Source organism: Ipomoea nil, unplaced genomic scaffold (assembly GCF_001879475.1).
Source record: "Ipomoea nil cultivar Tokyo-kokei standard unplaced genomic scaffold, Asagao_1.1 scaffold2792, whole genome shotgun sequence".
In the NCBI taxonomy this organism is placed as follows: Eukaryota; Viridiplantae; Streptophyta; class Magnoliopsida; order Solanales; family Convolvulaceae; genus Ipomoea; species Ipomoea nil.
In genome coordinates, this window is record NW_017619220.1 from 1,227,361 (window position 1) to 1,249,383 (window position 22,023).

At 36.8% G+C, this 22,023-nt stretch overlaps 1 protein-coding gene across 2 annotated transcripts; it reads left to right on the plus strand.

The window, feature by feature from the left end:
- The first annotated feature begins 12,295 nt into the window (after positions 1-12,295).
- On the plus strand, positions 12,296-16,236 carry LOC109157851 (phosphatidylinositol:ceramide inositolphosphotransferase 1). Of its 2 annotated transcripts, none has more exons than XM_019305689.1 (12): positions 12,296-12,628; positions 12,748-12,837; positions 13,468-13,554; positions 13,651-13,719; positions 13,873-13,953; positions 14,208-14,279; positions 14,410-14,470; positions 14,563-14,665; positions 15,037-15,132; positions 15,233-15,279; positions 15,684-15,793; positions 15,855-16,236. In XM_019305689.1, exons 1-12 carry the CDS (start codon positions 12,596-12,598, stop codon positions 15,936-15,938), a joined length of 933 nt encoding a protein of 310 aa, XP_019161234.1. In that variant the 5' UTR covers positions 12,296-12,595; the 3' UTR covers positions 15,939-16,236. The 2 variants fall into 2 exon arrangements, with proteins under 2 accessions (XP_019161234.1, XP_019161233.1); XM_019305688.1 differs by having other exon boundaries at positions 15,877-16,236.
- The last annotated feature ends 5,787 nt before the right edge of the window (positions 16,237-22,023 follow it).

Here is a 22,023-nt window from a genome sequence, read left to right on the forward strand (position 1 = left end):
CATTGCATCTAAATGAATTGTTGATGGGTGTAATTGCACCTTTAAAAGGTTTAGGGGCTAATTGACTTTTAAGTTAAAGTTCGAGGGCCTATTTGACCATTTTCCTTAAATTTTATGAATCTACAGTATAAAAATTATGAATCTACGATATAGAAATTATGAATGTACAGCGTGTCCACCATACACATAGTGGACACGGGTCTAGGGCATAACGCTCCGTGTTTAATATGCATCAAATAAAAACTTTAAAATTAATTTTTAAACTTTTAACTACTATATCAATAGTTTATACGTAATACTGGTAATTTGTTGTTTGATTGTATGAATTTGGCTTGTTTGGACTTATAGTTAATACTACCGTGTAGTGTGATGGCATCTTGATTACCCATTCAAATGGATGGTCATAGGCTTGAACCCCAGTAGTGAGGGTTTAGATTCTTTGAGCTAAAAATGTATTTAAAAAAAAAAAGAAGATAGTCAATCATAATTTTTAATTATTATTATTTTTTAAAAGTTGATCATTCAATTGTATTTTTGTGTATAGATCAGTGACCAATTTGACCCATATTTTAAAAAATTATTTTTCTTCGAACTAATGAGCTGATAGTGAAAAAACTCTCAGGTTCTATACGTATTTTGCACTTTATAACCGATTCTTTTTCATTATTTTTGCAAAATCTTCCTTATATTTATATTCATTAGATTAATAGTAAAATAACACATAGAAATAATTTTATAACATTATGACTTCTCGAATTACGGATTCTTTTTCATTTTTCCTTTTTTTTTTTTGCTAACCTTATTATTATTAAGTGTTTGGGCGCAAAATTAAAATGGTGAATTTTGTTTTTAATAATAGTATAGAGTATATATTATTAATAACCGATTCTTTTCCAATTTTTTTGTGTGCAAAATCTTCCTTATATATATTCATTAGATTTTTTTCTGAATACTATTAACTCTATTATAATGCAATATCTATTCTTATATATATTGATTAGATTAATAGTAAATTAACACCCTGTAGCTAGTTTTAATCTAAATTATTAGACAATTTAAGTTGATTTACCTACTAATAGTTCATTCTCTCTCTAGAATACATCTAGGGTTTTCGCTTACATATTAGGGTTTCTAGGTTTTCACAAGGTTGCCGGAGGATCCGTTCGGTCGAATGGCCGGGAATATACAGGTTTTGTTCGATGATGAGGGCCGGGGTGTGCAGCGGCAGAACGACGTCAACATTCGACCTCCAACGCCGGCAGTTGCGACGGACGTTGAGGCTGGTGTGGCGGTGATTACCGAACGCTGGGCGGAATGGGCTTTGGAGGAGGAGGCCGATGCTTTCGTTCCAGCAGTGGGCGGAGAGGACGGTAGTGAGGTGGGAGAGGAGGAGGAAACATGGAAAGTGGTTGGACGATTCCTCACGCAGAAGATGGTAAAGCTAGATTTTATGAGACAGGTTCTCGCATCTGTGTGGCAGCCGGTCAGAGGAGTGCAGGTTACGGAGATCCAGAGAGGTTTATTCTTGTTCGTTTTCTTTCATAAAACGGACATGGACTATGTTTTGAATGGTGGTCCCTGGGCGTTTGAGAATAATGCGTTGGTTTGTCGGGAGGTCCGGGAAGGTGTGTTGCCGGGGGATGTCCAATTGAATACGATTGATATGTGGATACAGCTACATGATATGCCCAGGGGATATACGACGCAAGCTATCTTGGAGCAGGCCAGAAACTTTATGGGCACGTTTATTAAGCATGATGACCGTTATGAGGGGGCTCCGTGGCTAACTTTTCATCGGATACGGGTATCCATACCGGTTGATCGTCCTTTACAAAGGGGGATGAAGTTAATGAAGCGGGACAAGACTACTGCATGGGTCACTTTCCGGTATGAACGGCTACATAAGTTTTGCTATTTTTGTGGTTTCATGGGACACCTACACACGTTTTGCATTCATGCAAGGGAAGCAGGAATACCACTGGAACGGTACCCGTATGGTCCGAATATGCGTGTTGGTGGATCCCGAAGCGCTCCTAGAGCGGTTGGGGATAGCTGGCTCGTACTGGTAGGGGGGCGTCCGCGTCCGATGGTGCCTCGGAAACCGGTGGGTGTCACGGCAATAGTGGATTTGGAGGAAAGGGAGGGGGCGGGAAAAGTGGCGGAGGAGTGTGTGATTGCGTCGGCGAAGCGTCGAAGGCAGGTGCAGGAGGATAGGGTAGAGGATATGGGTAATACGGGTGATGTCACAATGCAAGGTGGCTCAAAAAACTTGTCCATGGCGGGAGCTGGTACCTAGCCCCGTCCATCATCATGAGTACTTTAAGTTGGAACTGTCGTGGCTTAGGCAATCCACGCACAGTTCGACAGATTGTGGGCCTAGCGTCCAGTAAGAAGCCGGATTTTGTGTTCTTGATGGAGACAAAGGTGCCACGGATACATGTGGAACGGATCCGTGTTACGCTTGGGTATGAGGGTTTGTTTTATGTCGATAATGATGGGTTGAGTGGTGGAATGGCGCTTTTGTGGAAGAAGAATAATACGGTCAGACTATTGAGTTACTCACAGAGTCATATAGATGTGGAAGTTAATTTGTTTAATAAGTTGTGGCGCATGACATGTATATATGGTATCCCGGAGCGAAATAGGCGGGAGGAGACTTGGGATTTGCTGGGCACTCTGAAGAATAGATCCTTGTTACCCTGGGTGGTGATAGGGGACTTTAATAATCTCCTTTATCAACATGAGAAGAAGGGGGGAAATCCATACCCTAATAGCCTGTTACGGGGTTTTGGAGATGCTGTGGATGGCTGTGGTTTAATGCAAATGCCAATGAGAGGTCACCAGTTTACATGGGAGAAGGGAAAAGGGACGCCGAATTGGATAGAGGAAAGGCTGGACAAGGCCCTGATAACGAATGCTTGGGGTGTAATGAATGAGAACGCATGGCTGGAGAACATACGGACCCGGGCCTCGGATCACTCGATTATTTTCCTCAGTATTAATGCAATATGTATGACTAGGGGAAGGGGGCCGCGGCGGTTCAGGTTTGAGATGGATTGGTTGTTAGATGAAGGGTGTAAAGAAGTGGTGGAAACGTCCTGGCAGGAGGGAAGAACGGAAGGATTGCTATATTGTCAGCGGTTGTGTGGAGAGAAGTTAATGCGGTGGGGAGGAGATCAATTCCATAAATTTGGTAAACGGATTAACTAGCTACAACAGAGGCAGAATACCATTCGGAATAGGCGAGATTCGGCGGCCCTAGCTGAGTACCAGCAGATTGAGAATTCCCTGAAACAGATTGAGATCCAGGAGGATGTGTTCTGGAGACAGCGAGCTAAGCAGCACTGGCTTCGCGGAGTGGACGCGAACACAAAATTCTATCACAGGTATGCCTCTGCTCGTAAAAAAAAGAATTATATTTCAAGTATTAAATGTGATGCGGGTGACTGGGTGGAGGGGGAGGTTATGCATGCAACTGTTCTGAAATATTTTGAAAATATTTTTGCCTCTAATGGATTGAACTGTGATGATCCACTATTTGGCGTCCTAACCCCACGAGTGACCCCGGCGCAAAACATGATGCTGGACCGCCCTTTTGAGACTGACGAAGTAAAAGCGGCTCTGTTTTCAATGTATCCAGATAAGGCACCGGGCCCGGATGGGTTAAACCCGGGTTTTTACCAACAGTTTTGGGAGGTGGTGGCAGGGGATGTATCTGGTTTTATAACGAATGCCTTGAATTCTTGTGTATTCCCCGATGGTTTGAATGATACTAACATTGTTTTGATCCCTAAGAAGGAGGTGCCTGAGACGGTTGCAGATTTAAGGCCGATTGCGTTAAGTAATGTCATATATAGAATTATGGCCAAGATGATAGCAAATAGGATGAAAACGCTTATGGGGGGGTTGATCTCAGAATCCCAGAGTGCTTTTATTCCAGGAAGGCTTATCACTGATAACATCTAGGCGGCGGCTGAGGTGGGGCATTATCTAAACAGAAAACAATGTGGTGTAGTGGGTTGGAGTGCATTGAAACTGGATATGTCAAAGGCCTATGACAGAATGGAGTGGACCTTTCTGGAAAGGATGCTGACAGTTATGGGATTTAGTGAGAAGTGGATAAAACTTATTATGCTGTGTGTAACGACTGTTAATTACACTGTAATGGTCAATGGTATGGCAGGAGGGTGCGTGAAACCAACCAGGGGCTCAGACAGGGAGATCCTCTATCTCCGTATTTATTTATTATTTGTGCAGAGGCTCTCTCGATGATATTGCAGTATGAGCAGTTAGCAGGCTCTATACATGGATGCAGAGTAGCTAAGGGGCACCGCCTGTATCACATCTATTTTTTGCGGATGATAGTCTCCTATTTTTTAAAGCGAATATCCAGGAGGCTGGAGTTATAAGGCAATGTCTAGCAAGGTATGAGAAATTGTCAGGCCAGGTGGTGAACTATAATAAATCTAATATATGTTTTAGCAGGAATACCCAGGAAAGTGACAGGGCGCAGGTAGCGGATTATCTTGGGGTGGTGCAAGCACCCAATTTTGGAAAATATCTGGGCCTACCCTCCTTTGTGGGAAGAAACAAGAGAGATGTTTTCTCTTATGTGGAGGAAAAGATCAGGCAGCGGATTGGTTCGTGGAGTAAAAAGTTGCTTACTCAGGCTGGTAAAGAAGTATTATTGAAAAGTGTAGCGCAATCTATGCCTACCTTCTCAATGAGTGTTTTTTTGTTACCTGAGGCAGTTTGTCACACAATTGAACGAACTATGAATAAGTACTGGTGGGGGAATGGAAGAGAAAGGGGAAACATTGGAAGGCTTGGGACAAGTTGTGTATCCCGAAAAAGTATGGTGGCATGAGTTTTAAAGACCTTAGAGCTTTTAATCTTGCTATGTTGGGAAAACAGGCATGACGTTTTCTAACAGACCCAGGAACACTAGCAGCAAAAATATATAAAGCAAGGTATTATCCCACAACCAGTTTTACTGATGCCACTATTGGTAATTGCCCAAGTTATTGTTGGAGAAGTATAATGGCAGCGCATGCAATGGTGGTCTCGGGGGTGCGAAGGAGAATTGGGAATGGACAGACAACTTTAATATGGGGACATCCGTGGTTACGAGATAGTCCTAGCCCATTGATCCAAACAGAAATGCCAAAGCAGTTGAGAGAGGCACGGGTTGCAGGATTGATTGATTTACAGACACATACGTGGGATCCACATATTTTATCTGACCTGTTTATTCCTGAAGATGTAGAACGAATTAATATGATCCCTGTTAGTCCTGATTACGAGGACTCGTGGTATTGAATGGGTGACCCAAAGGGGATATATACTGTGAAGAATGCCTATAGGCGTATTGTGGGCGACTATGAGAATAACCCCGTGATATTTGATAAATGGGTCTCAATGTGGAAATTGAAAGTACCCCCAGGTGGACGACTTTCTTGTGGAGAGCCATATGTGATATTTTGCCAACAACCACTAATTTGATTATTAAAAGGGTAGAGGTGGATCCAATATGCCCAATGTGTGGTTTAGATCATGAAGATGTGTTACATGTTCTAGTGCTCTGTGAATATTCTACACTTGTTTGGAATATAACACAATTGCCTATTATTAATATTATTGCAGACTCTTTTACATCATGGCTAAAAGGGGCTTTGGCGGTCTTGACGGAGGAACAGACCCGATTGATGGTAGCGGTGTTATACTATATTTGGAGAACCAGAAACTCAGCCGTTTGGAAGGGGACTATGACGCGGCCTACCCAAGTAGCCAGAGCAGCAGCCGCAGCACTTCAGGCATACGGTGCTGCCCAGGACTACCGCGCGCAGCCGGATGCGGCGTCGGTACCACCAACCGAACCAGGAGATGGGGGTCTGCGGTGTTACGTGGATGCAGGCTTCCGTCACGGCACGGGCGAGGCTACGTATGGCATATTACTAGTAGCGCCGGATGGCTCTTTTGTGGCAGCAAAGAATGGCAAGTTGCCAGTTTGTTTCTCACCACTTATGGCGGAGGCACAGGCATACAAGGAAGCACTATCTTGGCTACTTGAACAGAACAACACATCAGTAAATGTACTCACGGATTGCATGGAGTTGACTACAATTATACGGCACCATCACACGCCGATTTATTCGTACGTTGGGGTCACAATTGACCAATGCAGAACACTTATGTCTTTATTTAATCGTATTACTTTAGATTATGTCTCTAGACAGGTTAATTTACATACGCATACATTAGCTTCGTTAGCTTTTACACAGGATCAAGCTATGTACTGGGATGCTATCCCACCGGACGCTATTTCGGCTTTGATTCATTTATACAATCGCATGATTGACCTTCAAAAAAAAATCTAAATTATTAATAACACATTCTTTTTTTATTTTTTATTTTGCAAAATCTTCCTTATATTCATATTCATTAGATTAATAGTAAAATAACGTGTAGAAATAATTTTAGAACAGTATGGTTTCTTGAATTGCAATTTTTTTTTTCGATTTATCCATTTTTACTGCTAACATTATTATTATTAAGTGTTTGGACGTGAAAGTTAAAAATGAAAATTTTGTTTTAGGTAATAGTATTGATTGATTCGATTAATAATAAAATAACGCGCGCTGTAATTTTAATCTAAATTATTAATAATCGATTTTTTTTTTGACAAAATCTTCCTTATATTTATATTCATTATATTGTTAGTAAAATAACGCGTAGAAATAATTTTAGAACATTATGGTTTCTTGAATTATAATTTTTTTTTTCGATTTTTCCATTTTTAATGCTAACATTATTATTATTAAGTGTTTGGACGTGAAAGTTAAAAATGAGGATTTTGTTTTAGGTAATAGTATTAATTGATTCAATTAATAATAAAATAACGCCCTGTAATTTTAATCTAAAATATTAATAATCGATTTTTTTTGAAAAAATCTTCCTTATATTTATATTCATTATATTATTAGTAAAATAACGCATAGAAATAATTTTAGAACATTATGACTTCTCGAAATACGAATTCTTTTCAATTTTTCTTTTTTTTACTGCAAACCTTATTATTAAGTGTTCGAGCGAAAAGTTTAAAATGATGATTTTGTTTTTAATAATAGTATAGATATATATTATTAATAACCGATTCTTTATCATTTTTTCGTAAATCTTCATTATACTCATTAGATTAATATTAAATAACAACTTATAATTTTAATCTAAATTATAAATAAGTGTTTTTTTTTTTTTTTTTTGCAAAATCTTCCTTGTATTCATATTCATCCTTTATATAATAAAGCTATATGGTTTGGAAAATAATTAATGTTACAAATTAATGTCACAACATCCTTTATTATTATAAAAAAAAAAAAAAAAGCACAACGTTTAAAAAATCAAATAGCTATATATTATATAATCATATAAAAAATATACTTTTAAAAAATAAAATAGCTATATATTATATAATCATATAAAAAATGTGTTCAATTAGAGTTTAAATTTACACATACAAAATTTAAAATTTGCTTTCCAAATGTAATTATCTTAGTTATTATTTGTATTGTGAAAATTATAATATAGATGAAATACAATTAAGAATAAATCAATGTAATTATGTAAATTCTCTCTATGAGTTTATTTAAATATGCACATAATTAGAGATTATATTAATCATACAAAATTATAATTTTAATATTAATTTTAATTTTAATTGTAATTTTGTATTCTATAAAAATAATAAATACTTGATCAATGGAAGCTCAAAAATATTATTATATTAAATAATTTAAAATATTTTAGTTTTTCTATTTTTTATTTATATTTATAATAACATAATTTTTTTCGTGCATCGCGCGGGTGAATTACTAGTTAGATTAATAGTAAAATAACACGTAGAAATAATTTTAGACAATTATGCCTTTTCAAATTATGAATTCTTTTCTATTTTTATTTTTTTACTGCTAACATTATTATTATTAAGTGCTTGGGCGGGAAGTTAAAAAGGAGGCTTTTATTTTTAATAATAGTATTGATCGATTGGAGCAGTGGCGGAATAATATTGTTGAATATGAATAGGAATTTTAATATTGTTGTATTGTATTACGAATAGGAATTTAATGGAGAATTATAGTACGAATAGGAACGTAGGAAACAATATATTCTATTAGGAATTGTATCTTCAGTGCATAATCTTCAGTATAACCAATCATAAACCTTCATTGTATAATCTTCAGGATTTGGGGTTAGTATATTTAAGTATTTACATGCAACTTTTCCCTTTTTGACATTATTATATCATACTCATGCCACGTTAAAACCTCACTAGAAAAACTCAATAGGAAAAACCTAGTGAGGAAATGAGTACGTATTTGTATGCATTCATGTGTTGCACTAGCTGCCAAAAAACCTTTAATAATTAAAAAAATAGTTAAATCTCAAAATGGTCCTCCGACTATGATCTTTTCTCAAATTGGTCTATTGACTTTTAATTTTCCCAAAGTGGTCCTCTAACTTTTGAATTTTAAGTCAAAATGGTCTTCCGTTAGCTTTGCCGTTAAATTAGTGTTAAAATGAAAGGTAAAACCGGAAATTTAAGTTTTACACTCCAATTTAAAGCAATCTGTCTCGGCCAACCCGATCGATGCCCAACAAAAGATCCCCATTGCCCCTGATTATGACAATCAATGGCACTAGAGGGGGATATCCGCGGCCTGTATTTAGTGAGGAATGGCTACAAGATGTTGTCAACCAGTACCCATGTCGGGGTGTCGCCCTTTTCTGCCTAGTCTCAACTTTGGCGTCAGAAGATTCCGTCCAAGTTTCTTAGAGCATCTACATCAGTAGATAATATGGGGAGATTGCAGCATTAATTCTCCCACTTCAAGTTTATAGCTAATGTAGGGGAGAATTCATCTGCAAATTTCGAAATAATGGCAGAGAAAAGAAGAAAAAGAAGAAAAAGATAAAAAACAAAGCATGGGCTGCTGTGCGCGTTTCGCGCACAGCAGCCAGCCCACATGGGCGCGTGCAAAGCATGCGCCCGAGGGCGAGTCAGGCGCGCCTGACTCTTTTGTTTTTTTATTTTTTTTTTTCGTTTTTGATTTTTTGATTTTGGTTTTTTTGTTTTTTTTTTTCTCCCCTTTCCACATTCTCTCTCCTAATCACTCTTACATTATCCCCCAATTCTCCCAAACTAATGTGGATGATCTTAATTTCATCTAGCGTTGCACACGTGAGATACTGGCAGTTCGTGCTGCCTTAGCTGCTAGAAGGGTGGATCTTGATTCTATCTATCCATTATGTAATACAGATTTAGAATCCATGGATCATTTATTTTTGGAATGCAGTCAAACCACTCCTGCCTGGTCGAGTCAGTTCGTCGGCCTTTTGTCTTCTACGCACAGGAAGGATTTTCTTTATTAGCTTTCTGACATATGTTTAGCTTCCAATGAAGCTTCTAAGAGGAAAGTTGTAGCTCTTCTGTGGTCTGTATAGAGGGCAAGGAACGACGTTATCTAAAACAATAAAAGCTACCTGGTGGCAAATGTTCATACCTCGATAACACGTCTCCTTGGTGATTGGCAGTCATTAGCCAATCTTCAACCTCTATTGTGGGTACTATTCATCAGCCCCCTCATACCTCTTTTATCTCCACCCCTAACTAGAGTCAACAGAATGCTGTTACGGTGGATGGTTCGTTGCTTTGTAGAGTTGATGTTTCCATTTTTGCTGACCGATGCTTCGATGCTTTGTAGAGTTGATGTTGCGTTTCCGTTTTTGTTGACCGTGGTGAAGGTTTTTTTGGGGCAGTTCTCCTCTCTGACACTAGAGTATTCATGGGACTAGTGTCCACCTTCATTTTTCAACTCAAATGAGTTTATTTTGAGAATCAACTTCTCATTCACCCATTATTTGTTTTGAGCGTACAATATATCAATCTCTTCGTCTCACTACAAAGAACCCGAATCCACTTTGACTCGACCCAAATCAAAAGTGAACCCCACTAATATTTGTACCATAATATAGCCACTTTCCATGCCATTTTATGCTATTTTTCCAATATGCTATTTAGATTATCTTCATTTGGCGGTTAGGGAAGCTCTATATTGACTTAAGGAGGATGGTTGGCAACGAGTCACGATTGAGTCTGATTGCTTTAATGTCTATCAATCTCTTAAGGTTCCCTCTCGGGATCTCTCTTATGATGGCTGTGTTATTGAGGACTGTCGCAAATTGGCTAGACACTTTGTTTCAGCATCCTTCTGTTTTATTGATCAACAAATGTGCTTGCCCATACTCTTAGCTAGGGTGGCAGATTCTCAATCTGGTATAAGATTTATAATATGACAGCTCTGTTTGGCAAAACTTATTTAGGAGCTTATAGTTTATTTTAAGCTACTATTAAGCTATAAGCTCTGTTTGGTAATGTTCCCAAAATAAGCTCCTAGCTTAAAATAAGAGTTTATTTTGGAACGCTACCTTAAGTAGCGTTTCAAAATAAGCTCCTATTTTCCTAACTTTTTTTTTTCCATCTTTATCCTTATTATTTTAAAGAAATGACATAATTAACCTTCCCAATTAAAACCTTTTTCTCTTCTCCTTTATCCGCAACTTTCACCGCAATTATTATTATTATTATTATTATTATTATTATTATTATTATTATTATTATTATTATTATTATTATTATTATTATTATTATTATTATTATTATGAGATTTGCAACAATATTGCTACTTCATTATGAGATGCTAGATCATGATTATGCTAATAATTTTATTTCAAAATGTTAACTTTTTTTAAAAATAAAATGTTAAATTTTAATATGTAAACAAACTAATTTAAATTTTATAAAGATGCCCTTTTTAGTCTTTTTACATTTATCAGCTTATCAAAAAAATTAATTTTACCAAACACTTTCAATCATAATAGTTAGCTTAACAGCTCTTCAGTTTTCAGCTTCGAGCTTATAACTTTTCAGCTAAGGTTACCAAATAGAGCCCACATAATGACTAGAAATGCAGACTACTAACATTTATTACATTAATTTCTTTGGTTTTGAATCACTTTAATATAATTAATGGTCTGTGTTTCGAAGTACAATTTGTGGGAGAAAAAGAGAAATTTAACATAATATTTTATTCATGATCATGATTAACTGATATTTTTAAAAAACATAATAGTATATTTTGATAAACTCATTAGTAGGGACGTTGAAAGTATTACCATTTACCAATCATTATTTCATACAGTTATGTGAATCATAATCTAAAAATACATAAAGTACATTATTCTAATTCATAAAATATATTATTTTAACACATAAAATATATTATTCTAATTCATAAAAACATTATCTTATTCCTATAAATTTCATTATTCTAACACAAAGTAAATTAAATTATTTTAACTCATAAAATACATTATTCTAACCTATAAAGTACATTATTCTAACTCATAAAATATATTATCTTATTTCAGAAATCTCATTATTCTAACACATATAAAATAAATTATTCTAACACATTACACATAACACATAAAGTATATTATTTTAACTCCTAAAATATATTACCTTATCCCAGAATGTTCATTAATCTAACACGCGTGCAGAATAAGAAATGTTTTTAACATCAAAATGACGTCATTTTGAACTGTGATCCAAATAATATGCCAAGTATTACTTATGATAACTCAAAATATTAAAATTAGGCTTATGCACCAAATATTTGCCAAGTATTACTTATGATAACTCAAAAAATTAAAATTAGGCTTATGTACCAAATATTTGCCAAGTATTACTTATGATAACTTTAAAAAAAAATTAAAATTAGGCTTATAACATATGTACCAAATATTCTGTTATCCTATATTTTGGAGAGCAAAAGTCCAATTTTTCCATTTAATTAGTCTCATGAATTCCCATTTTATTGTTGAAGAGTCAAGAGAAGGGCATGATTTTCTTCTTTTTCTTGTTTTTTCACTGTAATTCAAACGGGCTGTCTCCCCTCTCTTTCCCAACTGTTCTCCTTGTTCAACTCGCGTGTTAGCAGACAATAGACAGAAGAAGAAGTACACAACACTTACCTGCGAGAGAGGGCCAAAAAGGCGAGAGTAAAGTTCCCTCCCTCTTCTCTGTAACACAAAATCTAGAGAGAGAGAGAGAGAGAATAAAAAAAGGAATCACCGATCAGTCTATCCATCTGCGACTCTGCGATAAAGTTCCCAACTTTCAACTTGAATTACCCATTTCAGAATTTTGAATTCTTGCAGATATTCGATTTTTTTTTTTTTTTTTCATTTTCCATTTAGGATATTCGATCATACATTTTATTTTATTTGTCAATTGCGATCATAAAATACTCTTAGTGGAATCCTAGGATTCTGTCTTAGAATCAGAAGCCGATTTAAGGAATTTGTTCTGGGACTATTGGTTTGAAGTTGGGGTTTCGGAATTGAATCGGTTTTTTTTTTTTTTTTTTTTTTTTTTTTTTTTTTCTGGGGAAGAAAGGGGTTTAGGATGAGCGATATTGACCATGTTTGTGATCTAATATGGAAGTGGTGGTAGTGATTGACACATACGAAGAAGATGTCACTTTACATTGGTCGTGAGGCCTCCAAGGTTTGCCTTCAAATACAAACTTCTTACCTTTTATCTATATTTTGGTGTTTTATTCATTTGTTTCTCATAAAAGACCCATCTTTTCTTGATCGGGCTGCTTTTGTTGTCCGGGAGAGAAGCTATGGAAGAGAGTTTGTTCAGAGACTGCAACGGAGATCAGCCTTCTTGCTGAGAACTGGAAGTATATTCTTTGCGGTCTAGTTTTTCAGGTTTCTAATGTTGCTTTATTTCCTACCAAATAGTAGTTTTTTTTTTTTTTTTGTTAACTGGGGTGTATTAATTTTGTTGAAGAAGTTAGTAAAGCATGTATGTAGGCTCTGTCAATGTATTTATGATGCTAGATGGTATTGGTTGGGCTAAATTTAAAGGGCAGTAATTCACCAGTAAATATTGTGCTTGAACTTTGGTGCAGGTTGGGTTTGTGAAATTGACTGTATATAGCTCGTTCAAACTAGTAAAATGGTATAAGTTTTGCTCTCTTGATCAGATGAGAATACCCAGCTTTATCAATAAGCTATGCCTTTCTGTTAGCATCTACTCCGTAACTTTTTTGCATCCAAAAAACACCTCATATCTTGACCGGTAAGCTCAAGTTCCACACCGAGACATTGATTATAGAAGATCATTATGCCTTTTGTGCCTATTTTTTGCTATAGGTTGTTGTCTACGATTGAAAGTTTCTTGAATTAATTGTCATAGCAATTTGAAGTAGTGGTACTTGAACTTTTACAGGCAGTTATTACTTTCCTTTTGATGCTTCAATTCTTTGCAATTTCTTCCTGTTCTTGTTGTGGTTTAGATGGCTAAGACGTGACATCTATTATATTTCCTGTATTTAGTACATCCATGGATTGGCTGCTCGAGGGGTTCATTACTTACATCGCCCAGGACCCACACTTCAAGATGTTGGGTTCTTTATTTTACCGGTTAGTTCTACTTATTTCACATCTCAATTCTCACATTGCCTCTACTTTGAGGGAAGATGCATGTTTATGCCATTTTTTCCCCTAAAATAACTGCAGGAACTTGGTCCAGACAAAGCTTACATCAGTGAGACAGTATTTTCCTTCATCTTTCTGTCTTTTGTCTTGGTAAGTCGTCCTCAAATGTCTATTTCGATTATGTAATTAGCTACTTCTGTTTATCATTTCTGTTTTGTTCTAGATCCTCAGTACTTTGTTTTCATGCATTAAGTCCGAGTTTAATGTTTCGTCGTTAGAAACGTGGTTTGTTTTGTGGTGCAGTGGACTTTCCATCCTTTCATTTGCAAGAACAAAAAGATTTACACGGTTCTAATATGGTGCAGGGTCCTGGCTTTCTTAGTTGTAAGTATTTTCTTTCTGTATATTTGCATGTTAATCTATCCACTATAAAGAAGGTTCTTGCAGTCAAGTGCTCACCCATTCATAGAGTCTTTATAATACACCACATGATTGTTATGACTTGGGCTCTGGGTTCAACTGTTTTAAAATCCGCAAACAGTTGTTCACTCGACTAAAATGTCGGAAAATATTTAAGGATGGAAAAGAATTTACGATTGTGGGTGTAAAACGTTTTATTTTTCCTAATCTTTGAGCAGGCTTGCCAAATCCTTCGGATCATTACTTTCTATTCTACGCAGCTTCCTGGTCCAAATTATCACTGTCGTGAGGTAAGTACTCAAACTGTAAAGGACAAATTCTGTTCTTAGAGATATTTGGAGGTTTCCAAATAAAAATGTTGTTTACACTCTTCATATCTGTGAGTGCATCTCTTATACTAATTTTTCTGCAATACGGCAGGGCTCAAAACTTGCCAGACTCCCTCGTCCTGATAATATTATAGAAGTTCTTGTAATTAATTGTAGGTGATTTGGTTATGTCTGATTTCTTTTTCCTTTGATTTTTGATTTCATATTTTTCAAAGCTGATTTTTATGAATTTTTGCCATTGCAGTTCCTCGGGGAGTGCTTTATGGCTGTGGGGATCTAATATTTTCATCTCATATGATATTCTCTCTTGTCTTTGTCCGGACATATCATAAATACGGTACACAAAGGTAAAATTCTAATGCTGTGATGAATAGTCGGTTCAAGTTTGTAAGACATACCGAGAAAGTATGATGATTGAACTTATTGCTGTATTAAGATGAACTCTGTTTTTTCCTTTGGGAGAAAACTTTGGCATAGAGTTATAAGTTTGTAACTTAACTTTTTTCCCTGCATCGTATGGAAAAACCAATATGCCCAACACTTTGCCCCTTAATTGGACCGACCTGTTATGAACTGGGATTAGTGAGTATGGTACGAGCTTAAGGTGCCTGCTACAGTTCGGGCCTACTCAGGACGCCTCGTGGTCTAACCAAAAAAAAATATTTTCCCTGCATGCCTTAAATTATAATAATTCATTATTGCTTTGTCGGATGTGCAGGTTTGTAAAGCATTGTGCATGGTTAGCTGTTATTGTTCAAAGCTTCTTGATTGTTGCATCTCACAAACATTACACTGTAGACATTGTGGTGGCATGGTGAGGGGTTATTGACTGAGCTCTCATGTGAACTTTTGAGATGGCGTACTATAACTGAATCGTTATATGTTTATCTGAATCACGTAAAATTTTCTTGTAGGTACACTGTTAATTTGGTGGTCTTCTTTATTGACAAAAAATTGGCAGGTTAGCATTCAGAAATAATCTCTCTTGCCCTTCCAAGTCAATATATATATATATATATATATATATATATATATATATATATATATATATAGGGGAGGGTTCAGGTGAGAACACCTTCCCTGTAAAAAGTGTGGACACATTCACACCCTCCATCTTGAGAAATCAAAGGCTAGGATCTTATCATTATTAAACTTTCAAGTTTGCAATAATTATAAAATGAGCCCCACTCTTAAAAGTTTTTAATAATTATAAATTAATCCCGTGTTTTTTTTTTTTACTAAAACCCTCGTGGACGGATTAGTCCTTACTTTTTACAGGAGAACCCTGTTCTCATTTGTTCCTGCCCCTATATATATAAGATTATGGAAATACTAATACTAATAATCTGGGATTTCTCAAACCAGAATTGCCTGACCGCTCGGGACCGGTGGCATTACCATTGACAAAGGACAACAAGACTAAAGAGGAGAACCACAAACTTTTGAATGGGAATTCTGGAGATCCTGCGGAGAAGGTATAATAGATTTACAACATCATAATCCAATGGTTGGTTTCTTCTTGCTAATGTCGTCGAGATGTCTCTGTCCCGTTTGCCAGAGGCCAAGATCCCAAATCAATGGAAAGATAGTAGAGAACGGGAACATAACTACGCATGCTGAAACAACAATGAATGGTGTATAGATGTTAGAAGCTCCATCCATCGTGAGTAGAGCAAGTCGGGATTGGCATGCCAAGTTACCGACTTTGTGTTGGTGGACAATCCCCGGCCTCCTCTAGTCATCACATGGGGTATGGTCGATATGATTTGTATTCTTGGAAAGAAGGATAACGCCTTTCCTTGTCCATGATCCATAGCTAAATCGCTTAAAATGCAACGAGCATCATGTATGTCATGGAATTACAATTACAATTTGATTAATAGATGCAAAGCTTACATCCTATTGTGTATTGTGTAAATTTGAAATTGTTGAGTGTTGCTGTTCATATGCATAAGCATGCCTCTTTCTTCACATGTAAGAGGGGAGCGGGAAGCCTTTGCAGTCTTTGTACTATATTACGAGTTCTAGTATATGTACTTCCAAATTTTACTCACTTTTTTACTTCATGATGTGTCAATTAAGGATGTGATATTTTCATCATGTGGTTCAGGATCGTGTTTTGGATTTTTGTAAATAAATGAAGTCATACCAAAAAGTATAATCATGCTCAATTAATTAGGAGAGAGAAGTGAATTAAAACTGAATTGCAACTTTGGTAATCCAAGAAATTTAGGGGAAAGTTGTAAAATTAGAGGAAGGAAGAATCTTGCCATCTTTAATGGTGGTTTGTGATTTGTGAAAAAAATTGATGAGTTTTAAAATTGATAAAAATAGGCGTAAAGGAATGTAAGCTTAATTGTATTTTTTTATTTCTTAAGTAGCTAGGTTAAAAATAGATATTGGGTCTTTTAAAATTGAGGCCTTGTGCTGTTGGGTATTATGCACGAGCCAAAAATCGGTCCTGTGCGAATCTCAGAAAAATGTTTACATTAAAGATTTGTGATAAAAGGAATAAATATTGAGAGTAAAAAGTGAGAGCTGATGTAATATTTTTCCTAAAGGGTCAGGCATGGTAATGTCCTTTCAATCTGAAAATGCATGATGTATTTGACATTCCTGTTTCATTTGAAGCTTTCTCTTTAACATTTTGCCAATATATTAACAAGTTTTGCTTCTTTCTCTTTCTCGTGGCAATATATTATTGGTCGCAGTGGTGGTCCACTGTTTTTTTTTTTTTAAATATTTTATTTTCTATTAATAATAGAAATGGGCATGTGACGGGAATAATATTCACGAGTATTTCCAAGTCTCCAACCAAATGAGTTTTAAAAGATCTTTGTACAGACTTAATTCATTTGTTCAGTAGATAGTATTATATTTAAGATAAATTTTAGGGGAGAAAATATCTGGATCGAAGGAATTGAGGAGTTGGAGTTGTAGGGTGACCGTTGGCTCCATAACAACTTTGATTTTGTATGTATGTGTATATATATAAATTAAAATTGAATTTAGATATAAAGGCATTTTTACATTAGAATTAGAATTAAATACTTCACAGTTAATAATTAAAATGAGTTTTGAAAATAATAGAGTAATGGAATTGGGTTAAGGATAGGCTATCAATTATTATTATTCTTCTTATTATTATTTTAAGGATTTGATTCCCATGATTAAACCAAACACTCCACTCCAAATCTTTTGTCTCATAAACTCCAATTTTAGAGCTTTTGTCAACGAGGCAATGAGACTATCCTGTAATATCTTTTGTAGGATTTACAAAACAACAAAAACAAAAAATAAAAAATCTACATGATACTCTGATCACAATATTCTAAACTCATAATGTATAAAATTCTAAAACCTTAGGGGTGTATTTAACCAAAACTTTTATAAAATTTTATAGATTAAAGACTATAAAAGTTTGTCAATATTTGATTCAGATTTTTAAAAACTCTTTAAAAGTTTTATATTAGAATTTTGGTAGACTTTTTTCTCATAAATATAAATAGTTAAATCCAACCCTCCAATTCCAAAATTTTCAACTTTTTTCTATGTCTGAACCAAACAAAAATTTCATCTATTCTTTTCAAATTTAATTTTATGGTATATTTCATAACTTTCCTTAAAAAATATTAGTATAGAATTGATCAACTACAATTTAATTTTGTTAATGACGAATTTACACAAAATAATATGCAGGTAGATTCTCGAGATTCACCATTCTCACAATATACTTCATTTGTACCTCAAGAAATAAATGAGGAAGAAACTTTAACAAATTATTATAAGGAAAAAAGAAAAAAGAAATAGGATCGAATATGGAGGGAATAATATTTAAGTTGAGGAATATTAGGACTAGTATTAGAACTCTATGTATTTGAGTCACATTATGACTCCCTATCATAGTCTCCCTATGATTTCTCTTGTATATATTCCCCCAATCTATACAATTGTTTAATAGTTCATTCAACACAATTCATTTAGTTCTCATCTGGTATCAGTTAGCTAGGATTTTGTGATTCATAAAAATCCCATTGGCTCGTGTGTGGGTAAAGGTTGAATCGCGGGGTATGAGGGGCCCCGGGATGCCGCACGGGCGCTGTGCACTTCGTCGGACTCTATGCCTGTGTCAAAGTGGTATCAGAGCAGGACGTACTTATATTGCTGCGCGTTATGGTGGGATCCTCAGGGGGTAAGGATTATGCGAGCACGGTGGCGTGAGGCATGCGCACGTGCTGATGACGACTCCACTCTGTTGGTCAGTCATGTCAGCCACAGATGTGCAATTTTGGTTAATATGATCTTCAAGTTTGGTAGGAGGAACGACAAATGGATCTGGTTCAGCTGAGGGCTGATGAGATGAACACCCTGGGTCAATCATGTCGGTGACAGACGAGCAATTTTGGTTAATAGGACGCGGAGGAATGGCAAATGGAATATGTTTATCACAATTTTCAAAATCATCTTCCCAGTTTTCCTCATTGAATAATGCACCATATTGTGCACCATTTTTTGGGCCTGGTCCACTCTTCTTGAATACTTTACATAGCACATATGAATCCTAAAGAGTTTCTTCTTCCATATGTAAGTCCTCAATTCTGTATTCATGTATAACCCAATCAGTTCTTTTCCCCTTTGGTGCATGGCCTTCATGGAAAATCAAGGTTTTAACCATCCTAACAATCCGCTCATTGTAAATTACAGGTCTATCCCTTCCGGTAGTTTTCCAGTGCCTAGTTTCAGTTGCTCGAGTCATTCTAGCACCACTATTACACTTCCTCTCCCTCGGGCAGAAGAAATACCACTCAAGATCTTTACTTTTCAAACAGGCTTTATCTGGAAGATCCCAGGGGGGAAAACCTATAAATGTTGATCTCTGATATAGCTTCAAAAAAATGAAGTTTCTTTCCCATGATCTTCCTCTTGAGATAATACACTATAATTTCAACATCAGTTGGATGAAAGCGGAATCCAGGAGGAAGGAATGTCTTCCCCATGTAAACTTATGACTAAAAACCTACAGAGTGGAGCCGTCATCAGCACGTGCGCATGCCTCACGCCACCGTGCTCGCATAATCCTCACCCCATGAGGATCCCACCATAACGCCCAACAATATAAGTACGTCCTGCTCTGATACCACTTTGACACGGGCATAGAGTCCGGCGCAGCGCACAGCACCCGTGCGGCATCCTGGGGCCGCTCATACCCCGCGAATTCAGCCTTTATCCACACACGAGCCAATCTGGTTTCGCCCTGCCATGGGCTCATCAGGGAAACAGCAATAGCTCCCAACCAGTTTGAAGGTATGCCCGTGTCAAACTTCATACCTTCCAAATAGTATTTATAATTCCACATAGTCACGTTGAGTACTACAGAAAAAAAAAGTGATATCAGCAGCTAAGAGCTTCAATTCCAATCGTCGGTCTTGCATACTGTGAAGGTTCGACACATCAATCAAGGGATACTTCGCCAAAGTTGTAATCTTTCTTTGCATACAATCACTGCCTAAATGAGCATTAAGCAGTAGCCTGACATCAAATCAAGATACACCGTATGAGAAGCGATCCAGTCAGCGACATGGCTTTGATGATCCGTGTCAAATTTGTAAAGGTTTCGGCCACACGGAAGCCAATTGTTTTTAGCGCTATGATGATCTGTGTCAAATTTGTAAACGTTTTGGTCACACGGGAACTAATTGTTTTTGGCGCTATGATGATCCATGTCAAATTTGTAACGTTTTGGTCACACAGGAGCTAATTGGTTTTGGCGCTATGATGATCCATGTCAAATTTGTAAAAGATTCGGTCACACGGGAGCTAACTGTTTTCGGCGTTATTCAGGGGCTCCGGGTTCTTAGGCTAATTTGGTGTTTCAGGATGGTTTGAGAACTAAAACCTCGTCAAATTCTCATACTTGGGTTCCGGACACTAGAGCCACAAATCATGCAACTCCAAACATAGCTGCCCTTTCTACCTCGGAGAAGTACACTGGTAATGACACTTCACGTGTCGGTGATGGTATGGGTCTATCTATTAGTCATGTTGGTCATGCTACTCTTAATACCCCTTCTAGGTCTTTTACGATGTCTGATATATTACATGTTCCTGGTCTGTCTACCTCTTTATTATCTGTTCAACGTTTTGCTACAGATAATAATGTGTTCTTTGAGTTTCATCTTTCTTTTTTTCTTGTGAAAGATATTACCACCAAGGAAATTCTCCTACGGGCAGTAGTTTGGGTGGCCTATACACTTTACCAGCTCCAAATTTGTCTCCTTCTGCGTTTCTCTCTGCTCGTGCTACCACTTCGATTTGGCATGATTGTTTGAGTCATCCTCATCAACGTGTCCTTACTCAAATTCTTCGGTCTTGTTCGATTAGTGGCTCTAGTCATACTATTCGTTGTAATTCCAGTTTATGCTCAGCATGTCAATTGGGTAAATCTGCTCGATTTCCACTGTCACGTATTGAGTCATCCAGCACTAGTGTTCTTGATTTAATATATATAGATATTTGGGGTCCAGCTCCTTTATTATCTATTGATGGTTATCGTTACTTTGTTATTTTCGTGGATGATTATACCCGCTACACTTGGTATTTTCCCATGAAATTAAAATCAAATTTATATGTCATCTTTGATAAGTTTCGTATAATGGTTGAACGCTACTTCAATAGAAAAATAAAATCCATTCATTTTGACCTAGGAGCTGAATACAAAAAGTTGCATCATTCCTTTGTTCAATTAGGAATTGTTCATAGACAGTATTGTGCCTACACTCATGAACAAAACGGTCGTGTCGAACGTAAGCATAGACACATAGTTGAAACGGGTTTAGCTCTCCTAGCCTGTGTCCCTCTGTTCCATAAAATTTTGGAATTTTGCTTTTGAAACTGCAGTCTATTTAATCAATAAAATGTCATCCGTTGTATTAAATAACTCCAGTCCTCATTTAAAATTGCATAACTCCCATCATTCCTACTCTTTTCTTCGTGTCTTTGGGTGTCTATGTTATCTGTATCTCAGACCATACAACCGTCACAAAATGTCATATTGTTCCTCTCCATGTGTTTTCTTAGGATATCCTGAGTCATTCCGGGGGTATAGGTTTATGGACTTACAGACTAACAAGATTTATGTGTGCAGACACGTGAGGTTTGGTGAGACAATTTATCCCTTTGCTACTAACACTACTGTGCAGTCTCCCCAACCTGTGCAAAATTACCCGTGGGCCGAATCTGTTCTTCGCCCTACACCACCAGGTGCTTCCTCCCGCGGCATGGAACCACCTGCCACAACCACCCGCAGCAACAACTACTTCGCCCAACAGAAACGACCCACAGTCTTCACCGCCGCACACTGCCGTCAACCCACCAGATGTGCTCGAGCATGAGCCGCATGAGCTCACGGACCATCCTGCCAAGCGGCCTCGCGGCCGACCTCGAGGTAAAACCGTTAAATCCACAGTTCGGACTCACGAGATAAACACTCGCAGTCGCTCTCAGGCTCCTCCATCAGTTTTAACGGTTCAGGTGTGTCCTTTGGATCCTACTTGTTACACTCAGGCAGTTAAATTTTGATAATAGTGTGAGGCTATGGATCAAGAATTTAATTCCCTTCTACAGAATCAGACATAACAACTTGTGACATCTCAGCCAGGTATGAACATTATTGGGTTTTTCATACGAAACGAAAAGCAAATGGCTA